Source organism: Triticum urartu, chromosome 4A (assembly GCF_056163025.1).
Source record: "Triticum urartu cultivar PI428250 chromosome 4A, HENAU_Tu73, whole genome shotgun sequence".
In the NCBI taxonomy this organism is placed as follows: domain Eukaryota; kingdom Viridiplantae; phylum Streptophyta; class Magnoliopsida; order Poales; family Poaceae; genus Triticum; species Triticum urartu.
The window spans coordinates 129,199,470-129,216,886 of NC_141876.1; the positions used below are offsets into that span (position 1 = coordinate 129,199,470).

At 46.4% G+C, this 17,417-nt stretch overlaps 2 protein-coding genes across 2 annotated transcripts; one reads left to right on the forward strand and one right to left on the reverse strand.

Moving 5' to 3' along the window:
* Positions 1–444: 444 nt before the first annotated feature.
* LOC147975101 (uncharacterized) lies at positions 445–998 on the reverse strand. The gene is made up of 2 exons (XM_087520274.1): positions 658–998; positions 445–565 (listed from the first exon to the last, which is right to left on the reverse strand). Exons 1-2 carry the CDS (start codon positions 996–998, stop codon positions 445–447), a joined length of 462 nt encoding a protein of 153 aa, XP_087376400.1.
* Positions 999–2,135: 1,137 nt separating this feature from the next.
* LOC125538004 (uncharacterized) lies at positions 2,136–3,497 on the forward strand. Its single transcript, XM_087519605.1, has 3 exons — positions 2,136–2,912; positions 3,020–3,085; positions 3,210–3,497. The coding sequence occupies exons 1-3, from the start codon at positions 2,234–2,236 to the stop codon at positions 3,221–3,223; spliced, it is 759 nt and encodes a 252-aa protein (XP_087375731.1). The 5' UTR covers positions 2,136–2,233; the 3' UTR covers positions 3,224–3,497.
* The last annotated feature ends 13,920 nt before the right edge of the window (positions 3,498–17,417 follow it).

Here is a 17,417-nt window from a genome sequence, read left to right on the forward strand (position 1 = left end):
AAAAGATACATCTATTGGTTGTCAACGTAAGCCCACATATGCTCAACCAAATCATTTTGCAGCTGAATGTGAGTTTTCCAATCACAATTTTATTATTAAATTGGATGAACTATGCAAACGTTGCCGCTCCTCCATGCTCAGGCACAACATTGTCACTCTAAAACTGGAACCCTTGGTTGTAGATACCTTCTGGGCGCTCATCTTCTACGATCATATTGTGCATGATCACACAAACAGTCCTCACCTCCCACAACTTGGTGCTCCAAGTTCTAGCAGGAGATACCGAACAATGCCCCATCGAGATTGCAGAACACCAAAGACATGTTCCACATCCCTCCTAGCACTCTCTTACTCTTGTGCAAATCTCCTCTTCTCTCCTACAGGGTTGGAGATTGTCTTCACGAGAGTAGTTCAATGAGGATAGATACCGCCAGCTAGGTAGTATCATTTGTTGTAGTTGTGGCTGTTGATGTTAACATTCACCGGCCGGAAGTTGCCTTCAGCAATCCTTGCAAACACCGGAGAGTGTTGAAGCATGTTGATATCATTGTGAGATCCAGCCATCCTAAGAAAGAGTACCAAATCTAGAGATCTTGTGAAATCACGGCCTCGAGTATGAAGGTGCAAGCTTTGACAGGGCCCCTATACTACCCCTACCAAGCAGAAGGGTAGTTTTTCCACTCCCAGTGCATATAGTCTATGCTACCAAGCATCCCCGGGAAGCCCCTGCTGGCATTCATCGTCAACAAGCGGGCTGTATCTTCAGCGTTTGGCTCCCTCAAGTACTCAAGGCCAAACACTGCAATCACAGCCTTGCAGAACCTGTACATGGAGTCTAGGCACGCAGACTCGTTCATACAGACGTACTCATCAATGAGATCACCAGGAACTTCGTATGCAAGCATCCGGATAGCTATAGTGCATTTCTGATAAAAGGAGAAGACAATCTTTCCAAGGGCATCCTCCTTGCACTCGAAATACTTATCGTATCCGACCATCCTCTCCCGAATACGGTTGAAAACATGCCTAGCCATACGGAAATGGTGCCGTAATTGATGATGTTTGAAGAGCGGGTTGGGTGTCTCGAAGTAGTCCTTCCAAAGAAGGAAATGGCCGCTCTCTTGGTTGCGATTCAATGCCGGAGTGTGCCCCGGAACAACGACGACTACCTACTAAGGTGGTCATTGACGACCAACACAACAACCACCATCTCCTCATCGTCGGATGAAGAATCATATGAGTCACAAAGGAAATTATGAAAAAACAACTCGTCGGCAGAGCCCATTTGTACCTTGTGGGCAAAACGTCGAACAACTTGGGGGCGTCGTCGAAGAAGCAAGCCGACGAAGAGACGAACGCCTCCCCTGGACCAGGTAGCTGGCCTGGCGGCGCCCGACGAGCTTGCCAGCGTTGTCAAAGGAGCTGGCCAGGGGTGCGGGGCCGAGGTGGTGCTTGCGGCGACTTTGGGGAAGAAGCTGCGGTGGTCTGGCGGCGAGGCGATGGTGGCGGCGACGTGGGAAGGTGGCGTGCCGCGGGAGAGGTATGTGGGTACGGACTACTGGCGAGGGCACCGGAACTGGGTGGCGGCGACAGGGTGGGGACGGCCGAGGGCTTGTTGTCGATGGGAGAAAGAGAATGGCCTATGTGACACCGACTGGCGGGCCAGGCAGGTGGAGGAGTAGGCGCGCGTCTGTCTCGTGTCCACGCCGACTCAAATGAGGGCCAAATATGGGCCAGGAATGGGTCGTTCGGCGGACGAAAAGCAGGCGCACGTCCGTTTGGGTTGACGCGTTGAGCCGATTTTTGTGTTTGTTTTAATCCAAACGAATACGTGCGGACGAAATGGATCGACGCGTTGGAGTTGCTCTTAGAGGGCATATTTGCACATCAAAAGCCGTTCATATAATCATATTCTCACTGCATACCAGTATAAAAGGATAATGTGCTACCTACTTTTTGTGTGTGTATTTCTCAGTTTCTGGGACACGTACATTTAAAGATGGGCTTTGCATTTCTTAACAAGAAAAACCCAAAGATGGAATGTTTAAGCACGTAGGATTAATGTGGTAATGCACGATCTTTGTGCTCCCATGAATTGAGGCAATCCAGAGAGATATAAAATGGCAGGAGGAAGAAGAAGCCAGCAACATCGATCGTCCCTGTGAGCATTTGCTCTTGCGCTTCTTGACACTCCAATTTGCCAGAAAGAAGCAAAGATCCATATTTGGTAGCAATGGCAGCGTCGAGGTGCAGCACCACCGTCGTCTTGCTCGTCGTGGTCACGGTGGCGGTGGTGGTGGCGGCGGCGCTGATGCAGCCGGCGGAGGCGGCGACGGCGGCGGCGGCGACGAGGCGCCGCGCCGATACCCGCGTGCTCTGGTACCCGGGAACCAGGCAGCGTAGCCCCAGCGGCTTCCGTGGTTTCCCTCGCTCCAGGCTGTCGCCGCCGTCCGCGGGCAGGCTAACCCCGCCGTCGCCCAGCGGCAGGCCGATGACTCCGCCGCCGTCTCAGGCGCAGGCGCCGCCGGCGCCCATCTCGCCCCCGTGCACCGCCGCGAACCCGCAGCCCGGCTTCCCCGGCTTGCCGGTGGGCTTCGGAGGGTCGTCGCCCTCGCCGCCGTTGGCGCCGACGGACTGCGTGACGCCGCTGGCGGGGCTGATGACGTGCGCGTCGTTCCTGACGGGGAGCGAGGCGGAGACGCCGACGCCGCAGAGCGAGTGCTGCGGCGGGCTGGGCATGTTCCTCAACAGCTCGGCGGCGGCGGACGACCGGTCGCTGCGTTGCCTGTGCCCGGTGATCCTCGGCGACGTGAACCGCATGCTCCCCAAGCCCATCGACCCCGTCCGCATGATGTACCTCCCCATCGCCTGCGGCGTCGTCCTCCCGCCCCAAGTCCTCTTCATCTGCTTCAGTACGCCAACGCCATTAATCTCTCTCCCTCCCTCCCTCTCGCTCGCTCTCTCTTTCTCACTCATGATGGATTGATTGATGATGATGATGATCTTGGAATCTATGCAGCTGGGCAGCCGACGCCGCCGGTGGTGAACCGGATTCCCGACTCCTGGAAGACCTCGTCTTCTTCAGGTCAACTACTCACTCACTCACTAATACAGTAGCACTTCTCAAAGTGAAAAAAATCCATACTGCTCTTGCATGGTTAAGCTCGATTGCTTTCGGCTGAATTCTGATGTCTCCATGTGCCGTGCAGCCTTGTCGCCTTGAGTTGGTGCCGACGATCGGATTTGGTTACTGCTCATCACGCAGGCACAATTTATCTCGGGACGTACTCTATCTATCAAGTTTAATCAATTAAGATTACAAACGTGAGAAACTAGCTGGTTACTACCAACTTTGCAGCCATCAGAGTGGTCGACGCATCATGTGCCAGTTGTGGTGTAGTATTACTGATCGATGTAATAGCTATAGCATGTTTTCCTTTATCTTATTGAGAATGTAAACAAAAATATAAGAGCAGATTGCACCGAAGGGAGTATTGTCTCACACTATTTACATGGGTTTTTCGTTTGATGATCCTATAATGCCCATCTAGCCCTGGCTTGTGTTCAGTAACTTAGTATTTAATATTAGTGTGATGATGAATGTCCTGTCATGACGTTTTGGTCTAGTCAAAGAGCTTTGACCATCTACTGGACATTTCCTCCACAATTTTGGCCCTTCTCCATGTCACTTACATGTGGGATCCACCCGAGTAAAAACAAGAATAAACTCTCCCCCCTCTCTCTATCATTTACATGGGGACCCAAACTTAAAGAGGAAAAGAAAACTCACCCTTTCCACATTTTACAGGTGAGACCCACCTAAAAAGCAAAAGAAAAATCAAATTTGCTAATTCTCATGTAGATGAGATTTAGTGATGTCTCATCCAAATTGTCCTTCTCATGATCTAGGGTGCCGAGATTCGTGCATTTTCTCTATCCCGGTTGCCAGCTCAAATCGGATGTATCGCTAATAGAGATAAATCAAGATCCTTACACTCATCATAGAACATTTTATACTGTAACCATTTGAATTTATAGAGGCTGATAACTTTCAATGTAGATCTAGCCAAATTTTTATAAAATTTGACTTACAAACTTAATATTGGGAGTAAAAAGGAAGAGAAAGAGTAAAATCAAAGAAACATGGAAACATGTATTACAAGTCTTTTAGATAGGCAAGATACTCCGCTTCTTCCCCTGATCTTTCTTTCCCTCTTCCTGCCGGGGTTCCCCTTGCATGCTCGGTGGAGGTTGCTGCCCTGCTGCTGGTACCGTAGAAGACTCCAACGCGCCGTACATGCGAGCAAGCCGCACCCAGAACGCCAGGAGCCCGACGATGAAGACAGCCACCACGCAGATGCAACCGGCCAAGACACGGGTGTCCTTGACCTTGGTGGCCAGGACGGCGGACACCATGAGACCCAGGACGCCGACGCCGAAACCGTAGCCTCCTACGTCGCGAAGCTTCTCGACGACGGTCACCGGCATGCGCGGCAAGAACAGTTCCGCGTAGGACTTGACGAGGAAGAGCACCGACCAGTAGGCCTCGTACGAGAGCACCAGCGACAGCCGCCATGGGACGATGCTGAAGAAGAAAGGAGAGCGTCCTGAAATGTAGGCATAGATCATGGTCGCGGTGATTCCTACAGGGCACACAATCTGGGCGACGACGGCCATCACCCACCTCTTGGTACGGGATACGTGTGCCAGCGACTCCCCGAGCGTCGTCGCAGGCGTAGCCATTGACTATTCCGACGAGTTCTGCGTTTTTCACGGTGTTATGGAGTACATGGTGTGTGTTATATAGTACTAGTACATGGGATGTGTATATGGGAGCAATGCAAGTCTAATTCGGATCCCTCGAATATATATGGAAGGAAAAAACTAACGCCATACGTGTGGCATCTTGTACATCGCCCACACGTATCCTTTATCACTTATTTTGTCACATGCGAACAGATGACATCAACATGAATCTTTTTTTTCAGTTTAAAAATGTTTTATCTCCTAATTAAAAAATCAAATTAAAAATCCGTTTTCACCATTAAATCCGCCTCGATGAGATCTTCAAAACTAGACCCCATGTTGATATGTTTCGACGAATTTTTTTTGCTCCAAAGTTGCCATGATGTTTATACTATAGTTGTCATAGTGCTTAAACTAAAGTTGCCATGTGGCAATTTCAGTTTGTAGAGCATGGCAATTTTAGTATTTTGATGATAGCAACTGCAGTACTTTGCCATGAAAATTATTTTTTTATGAACCATGGCAATTTTAAGTGTATGTATCATGGCAATTTTAGTTTATGGTTCATGACAAGTCTAGTTTCTTAATTCCTCATTTTATAAATGTCAAAAATAACTTTTAAATGTAGAAGAAAAATATCTGAAACATATGATGGCAACTTCAGTGTAAACACCACGACAATTCATGTGCAATAGACATGACAACTTTTAACCCTAAAAGAAATTCGTCGAAATATATTGATATGAGATCTAGTTTCGAAGATCTCGTCGCGAGGGATTTAATGGTGAAAACGGATCTTCAATCAGATTTTTATTTAAGAGATAAACATTTTAAAATTTGGAAATCCAAAAAAATTTCCACATACATGCAGTGATGTGGCACACTCTGTGTATTATAGGGCGTGTGGGCAGATTTCACTCGCACCACACGTGTGGGCGTTAGCGTTGTCCTATATGAAAACAATGAAAATGAAAACGCGTCTCACTTCGACTCCTCCAAGATACGGATTCAGACTCTTCACTCCTTGAATATATTATGAACAGAAATAATGAACGCGCGTATCGTTTAGACTCCTCCAGTATATGGAAATAATGAAGGCGCGTCTAGGTTGGTCTCCTCAAATTTATGGGAACAATGAACGCGTGCGGCTAATGTTTGAAAAATAAAGACGGAGGAAAATTACCTAAATACTAACGGCCTCCCACACACCCCTAAGAGCGAACCGCAAGCTGACCACACTAAACGGTTCACTCCGGATTGTCATGCGCCGACAACTTTGGAGGGTCATCGCCATCGTTGCCGACAACCTGCGTGACGCCGCTGGCAGGGCTGATGATGTGCGCGTCGTTCCTGACTAGGAGCGAGGCGAAGATGTCGTCGCCGCAGAGCGAGTGCTGCGGTGGGCTGGGCATGTTCCTCCCCATCGCCCGCAGCATTGTTCTCCCGCCCCAAGTCCTCTTCATCTTCTTCACGCCATGTCCAGTTCTTTTAGGCGCCTTAAAAATTAAGTTGCCTCTTTTCAACTTAAAAAATAAGCCACCTTCTAAGTTTGTTGAGACTTCTAAATTAGTTATCCCATAACTAGTTTAGAAGTCCCAATGATCAAGAGAGGCGGCTTATGGGAAAAGCTGGGGAGGAGGCGTCTTATTTTTATGCTGCCAAAAGCACCGGCCCATGATCTCTTTCTCTCACACACATGATGGGTTGATAATGATGATCTTGGAATATATGCAGCTGGGCAGCCAACGCCGCTGGTGGTGAACCGGATTCCCGACTCCTAGAAGACCTTCTCTTCCTCAGGTCAACTATTCACTCATGTTGAGCAAGGTAGAGCTATGTGGTACTGACCGAGAGGTCCTCCCTCGTCGCTCTCGCGAGTGACGGGGAGGGAACCCTAGCCGTCAGCCCACTTTCCCCTCCTCTCGCCCGCCCTCCCCCGCCGTCGCCGGCAGGCGCTGACGGGCAAAGCCCGGTCGGCGCGGCGGCGGAGCCGTTTTTCCTCTCTGCCTTATAACTGTTGGCGTAGGACATCAGAGTTGGGCGACGGTGTTGTGCTCCCGTGGGGCGCAGTGGCTCGCCGACGGACCTGCTGGGCGGTAGTGGGGTTGTCTTCTGGCGGCGTATCGGTGACCTGGGGCTCGTGAGGGGTGCGGAGGCTGCGGCGTGCTCGATTCGGCCGGGCGGAGGCGTGCAGGTGGCTGCAGGCTAGATCTATTCGGCTCTGGTTCTAGTGGCCAATGCACGGCACAGGGAGTGGTTGGCGTCTCTATTCGCAGATGCTGGGGGTGTGGCTGGGTGGTGGTGCACGCGAGGTGACCGGGGACGGTGCTTATCTTCTGGGGCGGCACTCTCCTTGGCAGTGCGCGGTGTAGGCCGCGAGCGGCATAGGCCGGAGCCTACGGGCGTCCCTTGGGAGACGAGGTTGACGGCGATGGTGGTGCGGCTGGCTGTTTGAGGCCGCGCGATGGTGGTGCTGGTTGTTGGGGAACGTAGCATGCAATTTCAAAAAAATTCCTATGATCACGTAAGATCTATCTAGGAGATGCATAGCAACGAGAGGGGGAGAGTGTGTTCACGTACCCTCGTAGACCGAAAGCGGAAGCGTTAGGTTAACGCGGTTGATGTAGTCGAACGTCTTCACGATCCAACCGATCTAGTACCGAACGTATGACATCTCCGAGTTCAGCACACGTTCAACTCGATGATATCCCTCGAACTTTTGATCCAGCAGAGGGCCGAGGGAGAGTTTCGTCAGCACGACGGCGTGGTGACGGCGATGGTGATGTGATCCGCGCAAGGCTTTGCATAAGCACTACGACGCTATGACCGGAGGAGTAAACTGTGGAGGGGGACACCGCACACGGCTAATGTAACATCCCAAAATTCTAAATTTTAAAATGTTATATTAAATAAATAGTTTTGATTGTTTGTTTGATTGTGATGTGGTTGCTTGTGTGAAATTGAGTGAAATTTGAAACTTTTTGAAAGTTGAATGAGAGGGAATGAAATGACTTTCCCAAACTTTCACCTTGCATTTATGATCTCCACGAATTAAAATTCATTTCATCACAAAACCCTAGAGTGAAGATGATATGACTTCTTCCATTTAAATAAATGAAAAGAGTTTTGAAAAGATTTGAATTCCATATGAAAATATTTCAAATTCGAAAACTTTATGTAACTCAATGAGTTTCATGAGAAAAGATAAAATGACTTCTTCAAATGCTAAGAAAGAGAGCTGGAAGTTTCAAATAATCAAACTAAAAGTCCCTTTGAAGTTATTTTGAAAACTCACTTTCAATTTGGAGTTATTTGGTTTTATTTAAATTACTTTTCTCCAAAAATAGAATATACAGAAAATAGGGTAAAATGATTCCCTACATTAGAAAAATGGAGAGAAATGAGTTTGAAATCATTTTGGTGTTTTAAAATATTTTTATTTGGTTTTTCAAATGAACCAGTAGTACTGTTTGCTTTATTAAATTTGTGTGAAATTTATTTGATGCTGAAAATATATTCATGTTTTAGGAAAAAAAATTCTGAGAATTTTCATATATAGTATGCCTATGTAAAATTTTATTTTTATTTTCATTATTCAGTTTTTCCTTTTTTATTTCTATTTAAAAACAAAAACTGCGCGTGCGCCTGGAACTAACTGTCGCCCACGTGCGCAGCATAGTGGCATCGGGCATCCCATTATTTTTTTCTCTCCTACATGGGCAGGCCCAGGCAGCCATTTTTTTCACTTTGGCCGAATTTTATTTTAAAAACAATGAAGCGCGGGCGGCCCGCCAAACACTTTTAGGCCCATGCGAACATCCAACCCAAAAATCATCCATTGCGGGTTAAATCAATATTTAGGTTTGACTAGCTTCACAAAAAAATTATTTTTTTTCTTCAACGGGACTTCTGAAAGTTGTCTCTTTTCTTCGAAGTCATTTTTTCTACCTTATAAAAGTATCTTTTTTTAGTATTTTTATACCCCGTAGCTTATTATTTCTATACTAGTACAGTAGAATAATTAGATTACCAATTAATTTTTGTATTTATACATTACATTTAGAAATCTTTTAGCCGTAACTATTTTTCTTTCGTAAAATAGCTTGGCCCGGATTTTTCAAATAGCCATAACTTCTTACTCGTTCATCCAAATTAGATAAAACCAACACCTAGATTTTTGTCTTGATTCCACCTATATAGTGAATCTATCGAATAAACTTTTTGCAATTTTCGAATTTCAAAATTTGTTCAGATTCATATTCAAACTTCTTTTGATCATATCTTTTTTTCCGCAGCTCCGTTTCCAATGAATCCAACTGCATCGGATTCGTATTGAAATAATCTTTCCGTTCGCACAATTAGTGTCATCTTTCCAACATATAATTTTGATCTTAGCCAGTTACTCTACTAGCCCACCAAAGAGTTGTTACATGACATTTTAAGCAGATTCAATGCCACGTTGAATTACTTGATCCGTTATTTTTAATCTAGTAATTCTTTTTCCTACATGTTCATATTGACTTCCTACATCCAGTAGCATCATTAGTTTCAACTTTTGATCTTTTCAAATTTGAACTCGAAGCTTCACTTGATCATATCTTGTAATGTGTAGCGTTTTTTCAATTGATTCATTTTTCAAATTGAATCCCTAGGCGTAATCTAACATCTTGAGTCATCACCACACTTTTTCACTGAAATTAGAATATGATCTTGCAAAACAATTTGATTTGGTTCCTTTGGAGTTTTCACAATCTTCATTTGCATTTTCTTTTTGGCCTTTGAGTGATTGCTTATGTGTGGATAAAATTGCCTACTTACGACAGATTGATCGGAGTGTGACGACTAGAACTATCTGGAATTATGAGTGCGAAGAATCTTCGTCAACAGTACAAGGCAAATTCACAATTTGATCATATTTTTCCTATACCCAGTTTTTACTATGCATTAGTTCACACCCTTACAAGTTTGGATGAGTAGGATTGGGAATTGGGACTTTGCTATGTAGTTCATGAGGTAGGAACCTATGATCCTTGAAACACCTAGGGATTATTTGTTATGTCATATATTGCTTAGCCATTCTCGTAGACGGGGATTGGTATGTGTGATTCATGCAAGTTATGAGAGAAATAACAATTAACGGTAACTTAAGGTGGCAACATCAACACACATCTGGGTGGAATGGTTGGGGCACCCTGGAGAAACCAGTGGTTTGCCCGGGCACCTGGAGAACTAGTGCTTGCCCAAGGAGATTCCGGAGGACCCGTGAGATCACCCTATGGAATGCCACCCAGGCTCAAAGGAATCATACAAAATTTCATGCCTAGAAACTTGTAACACCCCGGATGTAACTTGTGTAACTCTGACTCTTGCCATTTTCGGCTTTAAGTTATGAGATTCCCTTTGTGGTTGGGTTTTGTCTTCGTTTTGCATTTTGTTCATGTCATGCATTTCATATCATGTCATCATGTGCATCGCATTTGCATTCGTGTTCGTCGCATGCATCCGAGCATTTTCCCCGTTATCCGTTTCGCAATCCGACACTCCCACATGCACCCGGCGCACCCCTCTTGTCTCTTTTCGTGAGCGGGAGCTAAACGTTCTCGGAATGGGCCGAGATTTGTCAAGTGGCCTTGGTACACCACTGGTAGACCGCCTGTCAAATTTTGTTCCATTTGGAGGCCGTTTGATACTCCAACGGTTAACCAGGTAACCGCAAAAGCCTCTTGTGTGTTGCAGCCCAACACCCCTCCAAAACAGCCCAATAACCCATCTAAACCATCTCCATGTTCTCCGTCGTCGGATCACGATCATGTGGGCGAAAACCGCACCTCATTTGGACACTCCAAACTCCACCTACCTATAAATATGTGCACCCCTCCAAAATCTCGCAGTCCAAACCCTAAATTTCATCTCCCGCCGCCACCGGACACGTCCGCCCTCACTAGACAAAAATCGCCGCCGCCCCGTAGCCAACCGAGACGCGCCGCATGGCACCCCGGCCACCGCGCGCGCCGCCAGCCCGCGAGTCCACGGCCGGCCCGCCCCGGGCCCGACCGCGCCCCGCCGCCCGACCACATCTCCGCCGCCGCCCATCCTCTCCGCACCAGCCGCTGACCGCGCCCGCCGCCGCCTCACTCCGCTCCAGCCGCCGCGCCGCCGCACAGCTCCTCGCCGTGCGCCGCCGCCTCCCTGCCGCCAACGTCGCCTCGCCGCCCGCGCCCTCCGCAACCGTGCGCCGCCCGACTGCCAGAGACCGCCACACTGGTCGCCCGCCGCCGTCCGGTGACCCCCCGACCTCCGGCGCCCTCGCCTCCATCACCGGCCATCTTCTTCACCATCTCCGGCATGTTACTCCGGCCATCCTCGAACTACGTGCGAAACCCTAGATCTGGAACTCGCGGGGTAATTTTCGTCTAAGTCCTTGAACCCTAACATTTGTATGCCTCCTTCTACATGTCATATCTCGGTGCTCGGTGCTCCAAATCATGCATATGATATGTCAAATTGTTTATCTCGTTGAGCTATTCATGTTAGCAGTATTTCCATGCATGTTACTGTCCTTTATGAAGCCATTTTCATTGATGCAAGAGTGCTATAAAATGTTAGCTGCTGGTACTTATCAGATCATGATGATTTGTCATTTTTGTTGCATTTAATGTGTGCATCGTATGAGCATGAGGTCTACATGTGTTTTGAACTACAACATGCCATCTTTACAGAGGTGCAAGCCTTCTATTTTTGTGATCTATGCGGTGACTAGTACAAGCATGCAAAGTAGGCTCCACAATGTTGTTGTTTTCAGGGACTTAGGATTTCGCGAAGTCCTTTTCCTGCTGTTATTTTGATGCCATGTAAACTTGATGCTACATTGAGATCCATGCTTATTTTGGGTTACTTCAGTAAGGATGTTTTGAACATGTGGTCATGCTCTATCCATTCATGCCCCTATTTGCATTATGGAGTGCTCTAGCATGTCTTTTTCTTGCTCTACTTTTGCTATAAAATGTTCCTGGCAGAATGTTAACATGTTAATCCATATTGCCATGGTTGTTGCTAGTGATCCATGCATCCTATTAACTTGATCTTGCCATGTTTAGCTTCATGAACACGTCTTCTTACTGTTGGCATGCTTATGTTGTCATGCAATGCCTTGTGGTGAGTGGCATGAGCTCACAAAGTTGCTATCATAAATCTGTTAATGCCATGCTCTGTTTTCACCAAGTCTGAAACTGTTAATAAAACTTGCTATGGTTAGATAGGTGCCATCATATCTTCTGTGCCCTTTTGGCTCATGTTCAGTAAGAGACTTTTGTTCTATGCATTTATTAGAATCATGCCATTCCTTTGTTTGCTATGATATGTTCCTGTAGCATGTTGTTTGCTTGCTCTTAACATTGCTTCCTGATGTTGTTTTTGACATGCTAGTGTTTTCACTAAGTCTGTGAAGCTGATATCTTTTGCACTTTTGCCATGCTTGTTTGAACCTGTTCTATTGTCATTTAGCCGTACCTCAGTGTTCATGTTTTGTCAAGCATCTCTTTTAAATCACTGCCATATGCTTTGTTGTCATGTTGGAGTGCAGTAGCTTAGTTTCTTGTTGCATCCTAAATGCTATCATGCTATTAATCGCAGTTTTGCACCATTCTTGTTTTGCTCGCCATTTGCAAACCGTGCATCCGTTTCCTGTGATCTTTATATCGATTTCAACCGAAATCATCTCATCTTTCCAGTGGCATACTTTGTTTGCCAAGTTGATGCCTTGATCATTCTTTCCCTTCCAGAGCACGCGTATGCATTGCATATCATGCCATGTATTGCATCATGTTGCTTGTGCATTGCATCGTGATTGATTGTTTGTTCATTTGTTCGTGTTCTTGCCTTGGGTAGAGCCGGGAGACGAGTACGTGACCGAGGAACCTGTTGAGTATGCTAACAAGGATCAAGCTTTCGACGACTCTGAGAACTTTGCAGGCAAGATGACCATACCCTCGAAATCACTTCTATCTTTGCTTGCTAGTTGTTCGTTATGTCGCTATGTCGCGCTACCTACCACTTGTTATATCATGCCTCCCATATTGCCATGTCAAGCCTCTAACCCACCTTCCTAGCAAACCGTTGGTTGACTATGTTACCGCTTTTGCCCAGCCCTTCTTATAGCGTTGCTAGTTGCAGGTGAAGTTAAAGTTTGTTCCTTGTCAGAATATGGATATGTTGGGATATCACAATATCTCTTATTTTAATTAATGCATCTATATACTTAGTAAAGGGTGGATGGCTCGGCCTTTTGCCTGGTGTTTTGTTCCACTCTTGCCGCCCTACTTTCCGTCATACCGGTGTTATGTTCCTTGATTTTGCGTTCCTTACGCGGTTGGGTGTTATGGGAACCCCTTGACATTTCGCTTTGAATAAAACTCCTCCAGCAAGGCCCAACCTTGGTTTTAACATTTGCCACCTAAGACTTTTCCCTTGGGTTTTCGTGAGTCCGAGGGTCATCTTTATTTTAACCCCCCCCGGGCGAGTGCTCCTATGAGTGTTGGTCCAAACTAGAGCCCCTTGCAGCGCCACCTCGGGGAAACTTGAGGGCTTGTTTTAGTTGTATGGATTGCTCATCCGGTGTGCCCTGAGAACGAGATATGTGCAGCTCCTATCGGGATTTGTTAGCACAGTCGGGTGGTCTTGCTGGTCTTGTTTTACCATTGTCGAAATGTCTTGTAACCGGGATTTCGAGACTGATCGGGTCTTTCCGGGAGAAGGAATATCCTTCGTTGACCGTGAGAGCTTGTGATGGGCTAAGTTGGGACACCCCTGCAGGGTATAAACTTTCGAGAGCCATGCCCGCGGTTATGTGGCAGATGGGAATTTGTTAATATCCGGTTGTAGAGAACTTGACACTTGACTTAATTAAAATGATTCAACCACGTGTGTTGCCATGATGGTCTATTTTCGGCGGAGTCCGGGAAGAGAACACGGTCTTGTGTTATACTTGAGCGTAAGTAGTTTCAGGATCACTTCTAGCTTCTCAACCATTGTGTTGCTTCTCTTCTTGCTCTTATTTGCGTATGTTAGCCACCATAAATGCTAGTGCTTGCTGCAGCTCCACCTCACTACCCCGTTCCTACCCATAAGCTTAAATAGTCTTGATCTCGTGGGTGTGAGATTGCTGAGTCCTCGTGACTCACGGATACTTCCAAACAGTTGTAGGTGCGGAGGATACCAGTGCAGGTGATGCTACCGAACTCAAGTGGGAGTTCGACGAGGATTCGGGCCGTTACTATGTTTCTTTTCCTGAGGATCAGTAGTGGAGCCCAGTTGGGACGATCGGGCATCTAGCATTTGGGGTTATCTTCCTTTTTATTCGGATTTGACCGTAGCCGGTCTTTGAGTGTATTTGGATGCTGTATGAATTATTTATGTATTGTGTGAAGTGGCGATTGTAAGCCAACTCTTTATCCCTTTCTTATTCGGTACATGGGATTGTGTGAAGATTACCCCTCTTGCGACAAAACTACCATGCAGCTATGCCTCTAAGTCGTGCCCCGACGCGTGGGAGATATAGGCGCATTGTGGGTGTTACAAGTTGGTAATCAGACCCATCCCTGACTTAGGAGCCCCCTGCTTGATCCAATTGCTGACGTTGTTGAGTCTAGATCAAAATGTTTTGAGTCTTAGGATTATATATATTGGAGAGTAGGATTCTTTTTACTCCTCAGTCCCTTTGTTGCTCTTGTGAGGCCTCATGACGTAGAAGTTTTGACTCTCCTCTCCTCAAATTTCATGATTTTTTAGGATCACGCGGGTATCTTGGAATCGTTCCGATAGTCTTGTGACGAGAACATTGTTCTTGGTGCCTGTTGCGGCAGTGTCCCGGGGAGTTGAGCTCCGAGGTGTTGTCGTCACAATTTTATCGTTGCAGTTCGGGAATACCTGAGTTCGCCAATATCAAAAATCTCTTTTATGGAGTTTTTGGTGAGATAGCCTCGATGCCACCTAGTACTGGGGCGGGAGTTCTGGAGTATTGCCATAACTCGTATAATAGATGCTTTTCGAAGGTTGAGGTACATGATTTCCGAAGGTTTCTTGGTTATGTGTTGAAGGATGGATACAACTGGATGTAGGATTTGTTAGTTTGGTTGAGATACTATGCTTCCCCTGTATCCCCAACACCTGATTGCATAACCAGAAAGTTTCGGGAGTTTTATAGGTGGGAATTCAAGTAGCTCTAGTATTTTTTCCCGCAGATATTTGGTTTGTGATTGGGCAATCCTTACCACTTATTTGCTTATATTCGTACCTTGTTGCTTTATTCATCTATCTTTATCGAAGTGGCTTCTCAACTTTATGGACGTGTGATGATTTACTTTGGAATTCATTCGTTCATCCTTGTTCGAATGATTATTGTGAAGACTATATGTTGCAATTTTGATCCATTGATTCAGCTTGTCTATCCGTTTATCTAGATTCTAACGGATGTCACCCTCTTCAGGATGGCTCCTCCAACGCGTCAGAATCCGCCACCACCTCCACCTCCGGAGGCATGGCAAGCTGTCATGGCAGCCACCAACGCCAACACTTAGATGCTTTTGCAACTCTTGCAAGAGTGCAACCAAGGGCAAGGCAACCAAGGAAATCAAGGCCAAGGAAACAATCAGCCTCAGTTTGCTACCCTCAACCAGTTCCTCACAAACCGGCCGAAGTCCTTCAGCAAATGTGTCGAGGCCACAGACGCCGATGATTGGCTCGTGGACATCTGCAAGCATTTTGAATGTAGCAATGTCAGACCTGAGGACTTTGTCAAGTTTGCATCATTTCAACTCAAGGACCAAGCTGTTGAGTGGTATCAGCAATACAGAGATTCCAGAGGAGGTTGTGTGATTACCTGGGATGATTTCCGCCGAGACTTCAAAGCTCACCACATTCCACCAAGTGTGGCTGAGAGCAAGCCTGAGGAGTCCCGCAATATCAAGCAAGGCATCATGTCCGTGTACCAATACAATATCCAGTTTCAGAAACTTGCTCGCTTCGCTAAACAAGACGTTCCTGATGAAAAGAGTATGATCTATCAATTCAGAGGTGGCCTTAGAGAAGATCTACAGCTAGCTCTCGTGCTTCTTGAGCCGACTAAGTTCGATCAATTCTATAACATGGCACTAAAGCAAGAAGCTGCTCAGCTCAAGTGTGAGGCATCTAAGAAGAGAGTCAGAGATGCAGTTCAGTCTTCTTCTTCATCACAAGTGGCAGCTAAGCAACAGAAGTTCTGGCTGCCTCCTCCTCTGTTCCGTCAGCCCTACTAGCAGAAGAGCAAAGGTGGCAATGGATCTTCCCACCCACCCAACCCAGGCTATCAGAACAAAGCTCAGTCTCAAACTCCAAGGTCAAGTGCTCATTATCATCGCTCGCTCTGAGAGGTTACTTGCAACAAGTGTCAGCAGAAAGGGCATTATGCAAACAAGTGCTTCAACCAGAGGCACCTTCCGCCTTCTCCTGTGAGATCTTCCAGCAATGCAGTGGTCAAGCATAATCCCAAGTTTGCAAAGGTGAACATGATGAACGCAGCTCAGGCAGAGGTTTCTTCAGAAGTGATAATGGGTAATCTTCTTGTTAATGACTTTCCAGCAAAAGTGTTATTCGATTCTGGTGCATCACATTCTTTCATTTCAAGACCTTTTGTGGCTATGCATGATTTGGTTACTCAAGTATTGTCGAGACCTTTGTCTATTGTTTCTCCGACTCGACAAATGACTTCTCGAGTATTCGTTCGGGGTTCCGTTATCAAGATGGGCAACTATAAATTTCTGTCTTCTCCAATTGTTCTTGGTGACTCGGATATTGATCTAATTCTCGGCATGGACTGGCTTTCTAAGCACAAGGCTCAGCTTGATTGTGCTGCTAAGGAAATTCAATTGACACACTCTTCTGAGGATGTGATCATCTATGCCGCTCGTGATGAAACCATTCAACTATTTTCTCTCAATGAGAAGGGCGAGTTGAATGCCATCTCTCAAATTCCAGTCGTTTGTGAATACCAAGACGTCTTTCCAGAAGAGCTTCCGGGAATGCCTCCTCACCGGCCAGTTGAATTCGTTATTGATCTTGAGCCTAGCACGGAACCCGTTTGTAAGCGTCCTTACAAGCTTGGACCAGAGGAGTTGAAGGAATTGAAGAAACAACTTGATGAACAAGAGCGTATGGGTCTGATCAGACCGAGTTCATCTCCATGGGGTTGTGGTGTTCTTTTTATCCGGAAGAAGGATGGAACGGAACGACTCTGCGTCGACTACCGTCCATTGAACAAGAAGACAATAAAGAACAAGTATCCACTTCCCAACATCAATGAGCTATTCGAGCAACTTAAAGGTGCTAAAGTATTCTCCAAGCTTGACCTCCGTATGGGTTATCATCAGATTCACATTCGTGAACAAGATATCCCCAAGACAACATTCAGAACAAGCTATGGTTCTTATGAATATACTGTCATGTCTTTCGGCCTTATCAATGCTCCTCCAACGTTCTCGCACATGATGAACTTCATCTTCAACCCTTACACAAATGATTTCGTCCTAGTGTATCTCGATGATATCTTGGTCTTTTCCAAGAATAAGGAGGATCATGCCAAGCATTTGAGATTGGTGCTCAACAAACTTAGAGAGCATCAATTCTATGCGAAGTTTTCC